Source organism: Coffea arabica, chromosome 10e (genome assembly GCF_036785885.1).
Source record: "Coffea arabica cultivar ET-39 chromosome 10e, Coffea Arabica ET-39 HiFi, whole genome shotgun sequence".
Taxonomy (NCBI): domain Eukaryota; kingdom Viridiplantae; phylum Streptophyta; class Magnoliopsida; order Gentianales; family Rubiaceae; genus Coffea; species Coffea arabica.
Window position 1 is genome coordinate 6,819,243 of NC_092328.1, and position 5,464 is coordinate 6,824,706.

The following is a 5,464-nucleotide window of genomic DNA, read 5'->3' on the forward strand; positions in this document are numbered from 1 at the left end:
CTTTTTTTTCCCCCTCTCATAGGATTCCAATTGACTGACAATGTTGAGATCAATATAAGTAAATTACAATTCAGCAATAATATCTCTACTAACCTACAATTCCAATTGACTAAAATGTATCGTGAATGATTCTTTAACAATTCAATGTTGTTTTGTATATGTTAGGACACTATATTGGAAGGTAAAAATAATGCAAGGGATCATAGTAATTGTTTTTTCGCTAATTAATAATCATTTTGTTCGGAAAATTATTTTACGATAAAACATATTATTCTTACCTCTAGTCAAATGGATTACCCTAGTACAAGGTCCATGCAGTGTTACTCAATTCTAATTTAAGCAATAAGATAAGCCCAATAGTTTGCTCATTTTAAAAATCCAACCGCAGACTTTTACTTAATTCCCATACAAATGACCAATCGTGGCATTTTCTTCCTTTTAGAGGAACGGAAAAAAAATTACTCTCCATTTGTTTTTTTTTTTTTTTTGGTTGATAATCCATTTGTTTGTTGTCTCTAGTTAAGTCCGAATTGAATTGGGGAGGTAAAAGGACGAAGGCGGATTTAAAAGTTTCAAATTCGGACCCGCACAGACTAGGGTGGGTGGGTACAGAAACTTGTACTGTATGAAGTGACTGGATGGCCAGATATACTGCCTGTCAAATCTATCGCAACCCAACAAACAAAGCCCCTCCTTACATAGATATAGACGGACTGTGAAATGAATAAGACCAATTTTGTTCTGTTTTCTTGCTTTGTCACTATATACACCCTCCTCCGCAAAACCCACCACTAGAGTCAGGTGGCTATTATGTTTATTAGGGAGTAGTAATATTTAAGCAAAACCAAAACATTTCATTTTTTTATAGCCTAAAAAAGGATGGGATAAAGGATAATAGTGGGATTAGCAATCCATCAAATGGCCCTTGGATTTGGGTTCAGGTTTTTGTTGTAGATTTTGTCAGTCTGGGTTTTAAAGGAAGAGGGTATTAACGTTAGAAGGATTAAAGTGAAAGAAGGAAAAAAACTTCATTCCTGTGCTGGTATTAGGCCCCTTGGTCCAGCCAATATAGACACAGATCCCTATGGAGTATGGGAATGCTGCTGGGATGCAACCCAGCATTGGTTTGCTTCTTGCTAAAATTCATTCCTTTTGTTTACTTCTAGTTTAAAGGGACCAGTTTCTCAAGACATTTTTGGGTCTCCCACCTCTCTGTTTTTGTGTGTTTATGAGAGAGAGAGACAGAGAGAGAGAAACAAAGTAGGAAGCAAGAGAGATTTGTGGAGGGTGTGCATAGATATAAGAGCTAGCTTCACTTCTGTGTGTTGTGGGCTTATTGTTTGCATTTCTTGGCCAGCAGCTTCATGAGTGTTCTTCTGCAGCAAGACTACAAAGATCTTTAGAGGGAGAGAGATTTGTTAGAATGATTACTTTATATCCTCTCCCAATGATTGAGTTGCCTTGAGGAACAGGAAATACTGCTAAGAAGTAAAAAACCTCTAGAAGGAAGAAAAAGAAGATGAAGTCTGTGAATGATAACAACAATGGCAGTGATGCTAGCAGTAATAATAATTGTAACGCTCCAAACTGGTTGGGTTTTTCTCTCTCACCCCACATGAAAATGGAAGTTACTTCTTCTTCTTCTTCTTCCGAACATCATCATCATCAGTTCAATCATCAAAATCAGCCACCTCCAACTTCAACTTCTACTGATGTTCCAACAAGTTTCTGTCTTTCTTCTCCCCCTCACCTCAACAACATAGCTTCTCCCGTCTGCTTTGGTGTCTCTGAAAATGGTGGTTTTCATCATGCACCTCTGTCTGTGATGCCTATTAGGTCAGATGGTTCTCTTTGTATCATGGAAGCCCTCAGAAGATCTCAGACTGAAGGTTTATGCTTCATTCTCTATTCTCCTGTTTTGTTTCCTTTTAACTTTCTTGCACGTTTTTCTTATGTTTGTTTCTTGTATGAAGCTATGGGGCCAAATTCTTCTCCCAAATTAGAAAACTTTTTTGGTGGTGCAACCATGGGAACTCATCAATATGGAAGCCAGGACAGAGAAACAATGGTTCTTAGCTTAGACAGCATCTTTTACAGCCAAAATGTCGAGCCAGAAGGAGAGCCTATTAGGCAAGAAAATCCGTACTTTTCTGGTCTGCAATGCCAGGATATGTATCAACATCCTTTACATGAGGAAAATGATGAGACCAGAGTTGCTGATTGTGATACTCAAATCCCAACAATGGCTGGGGAGGACCTGAAAAACTGGGTCGCTGTGGACTATTCGGATCAGCATGCACTTGACCAGCAGCAGCTAAACACAGCTCCCATGGTTGAAGGAGGAAATGGTTCTGGTTCTGGATCAGTTGGTTCGGTGGGTTGTGGTGATTTGCAGTCCTTGAGTTTATCTATGAGTCCCGGCTCTCAGTCCAGCTGTGTTACTGCCCCTAGACACATTTCACCAACTGAGGCTGAGTGTTTGGCCATTGAAACAAAGAAGAGGAGCTGCGGAAAAGTTGCACAGAAGCAACCTGTTCATAGGAAGTCCATTGACACCTTTGGCCAGAGGACATCTCAGTATAGAGGTGTAACAAGGTCAGTCTTGACTCTACTGATATCTTTGACCGCTTGTATATTTTATCGGTGTTGTTTACTGAAGTGAACTGTTTCAGCCATTTATTAACTTCTTAGAATTCCATGAAGATCAGTTTTTGGTATTTCTTGGCAACTTTTTTGCTATAGAATTGATTCCTTTCTGAGCTTGTTGTGTTCGTATTATGAAAAGTAAGCACCTCGTGTTAGTATTTGCTTAGTGTTTTGCTCAGTCAACTTGGCACTGGTTAATTAATACATCTTGTTATCAGACATCGTTGGACAGGTAGGTATGAAGCACATTTGTGGGATAATAGTTGCAAGAAAGAGGGTCAGACAAGGAAAGGGAGGCAAGGTTAGTAAGAAAACAACAAATGACTTGGGTTCTATACTATTCTTTTGGATGTATTGCTTTTGACTACCATATTTGGCTGTTTTATTCACGTTCTGACTTTGTTTTGAATTTTGTTGTCGTCTACATGCTCGCCTCGGATTATGCTATTCCTATCACATGATCCGTATTTCAGTTTATCTTGGTGAGGATAGTATTTTAAGTTGGTTTACAATTTCTCTTAAAAACAAGAATATATTCTTGAAAAGTATGTTAGTTCTAATGATTAATGTGAAATAAACTTGTACCCTAGGTGGATATGACATGGAAGAGAAGGCTGCAAGAGCTTACGATCTGGCGGCGCTTAAATACTGGGGACCTTCAACTCATATTAACTTCCCGGTATGGGTTGATCTCTCTTGATAATGGTAGCTTATATGGTGAAGTTTTTTAAGAACTAATGGTTTTTTGGTGGATTTTACAGCTAGAAAATTACCAGCAAGAACTTGAGGGGATGAAGAATATGAGTCGCCAGGAATATGTTGCGCACTTGAGAAGGTGAAATAGTAAATAACTATGCCCCTTTATTGGTTTTATAATTTTGTACCGTTATATGTATATGTTATGTGGCTTAAATTAATGCTTTATCTATCAAATATCCCTCTTCCACTTTCAGGAAAAGTAGTGGATTCTCGAGGGGTGCCTCAATATACCGAGGAGTAACAAGGTTCCTGTAACTTCTTGTCTTATCCTTGTCGATATTATTCTTGAAGATCGGTGCAGCAGTTGTTTAATTCAACTGAAGCATTTTTTTTTTAACTTGAAATATCAATAGGCATCATCAGCATGGAAGATGGCAAGCCCGAATTGGCCGTGTGGCAGGGAACAAGGATCTCTATCTTGGGACTTTTAGTAAGTGTTCTTTTGTGATTATTTGAGTATGAATGTTCCTGCTGTAAAAATTGTTTCCTATTTTAATTCTGATGTGATGATTTTGCATGTTAGTTTTCATGCATTACAAGTTTCAACTTTGAATCCCTGTTTTCATCATCTCATGTCTCCCTCCTTTTCTTTGGGCCACTAGATACACTTTTCTAAGGCTGATAATGCTGCTAGCTTTGACCGTACGTAGCTAATTTTCAGCGGAACGCAACTCCTTTTGTAAGGCTGTTCCCTGCCAGATCAAATGATAAAGGAGAATGAACAGATGTCCTTTTGTTAAAAAATGCTAGATTAAAGCTTAAAAAGTTTTAGGAGCTCTAAAATTTGTTTTCTTTGTAAAGCTTTCCTATAATTCGAGAAAATCTTGAACTTCTTCAGGCACTCAGGAGGAAGCAGCTGAAGCTTATGACATTGCTGCTATCAAGTTCCGTGGTGTAAATGCTGTCACCAATTTTGACATATCAAGATATGATGTGGAGAGAATCATGGCCAGCAATACCCTGCCTGCTGGGGAGCTTGCTAGGAGGAACAAAGAGACCGAGCCGAATAATGAGACCATTGCATACGCCAATGCAGCCCACAAAAGCGAGGAATGCTTTCAACCCGAGAGAAATGCGAACGTTTCGGATTGGAAAATGGCCCCATATCAGCCCCCTCAGCAGCAGCAAAATCTGCCCATGGACTCTTTCAATGAGAAAATAATGAACGTTGTGCATTATCAAAATCCCTCCTACTCAACTGCTCTACATGGCCTTATTGGCATCGATTCGGGGAACTCGAGCCGGGGCATTGTGGATGAATCTGCTAAGTTAGGAGCTCACTTTTCTAACTCATCCTCCTTGGTTACCAGTTTGAACAGCTCCAGAGAAGCTAGTCCTGATAGGTCCGGAACCTCCATGCTCTTTGCTGCAAAGCCTACTTCTGCTGCTAACTACGTCAACCCTACAGCAAATGTTGGTTCTTGGATTCCATCGGCACAGTTAAAGCCAGTTCCAATCTCCATGGCTCACTTGCCAGTATTTGCTGCCTGGGGTGATATATGATCAGGCATGCGTTTTGTTACATGTAAAGTTTTTGCATGGAGCGGAGGGTAAAAAAGGGCAAGTTGGTCACAAGAGAAAAAGGAGCAAGGGGATGTAGGATTTTTAGGACTCTTTTCAGTTATTACTAGTTTTATTTTGCTGAATTGCGAGTGGATAGCACTTGAAGCTTAATGGGGATATAGACAGGAGGGGTGGTGGGGGGTCCCCAGTTATCTGTCTGTAACCAAGTGTTGGGAAACTTTTTCAAACTACATGCCTTTTTGCGCATATTGGGGTGTTGAAGATTTTGCCAAAATGAAGGGAATGGTATTCGGCCACTTTTGGAGCTGGATGGGGCTTCCATGATTCATGATTAAATCTTGTGAAATGATATTGCCAATATGGAGGTGACCCACGTATTATTGAATCTGCTTTTTCCATCTTTTTAAGGTCACCTTAAGTACAAAAACCAGCTCAATGTTTCTCAATAATGCAAAAAGGTATTTCTTTGACCAAAATGATCTCGTTGCATTCCCCTCAATCTGCTGCTCAATCTAACATTACACTCTATCATTGA

At 39.6% G+C, this 5,464-nt stretch overlaps 1 protein-coding gene across 1 annotated transcript; it reads left to right on the top strand.

Annotated features, from left to right (window-relative positions):
- The first annotated feature begins 776 nt into the window (after window positions 1–776).
- Window positions 777–5,233, top strand: LOC113712878 (AP2-like ethylene-responsive transcription factor ANT). The gene is made up of 9 exons (XM_027236490.2): window positions 777–1,889; window positions 1,974–2,595; window positions 2,865–2,947; window positions 3,120–3,128; window positions 3,237–3,325; window positions 3,408–3,481; window positions 3,600–3,650; window positions 3,759–3,835; window positions 4,244–5,233. Exons 1-9 carry the CDS (start codon window positions 1,520–1,522, stop codon window positions 4,906–4,908), a joined length of 2,040 nt encoding a protein of 679 aa, XP_027092291.2. The 5' UTR covers window positions 777–1,519; the 3' UTR covers window positions 4,909–5,233.
- Window positions 5,234–5,464: the final 231 nt, after the last annotated feature.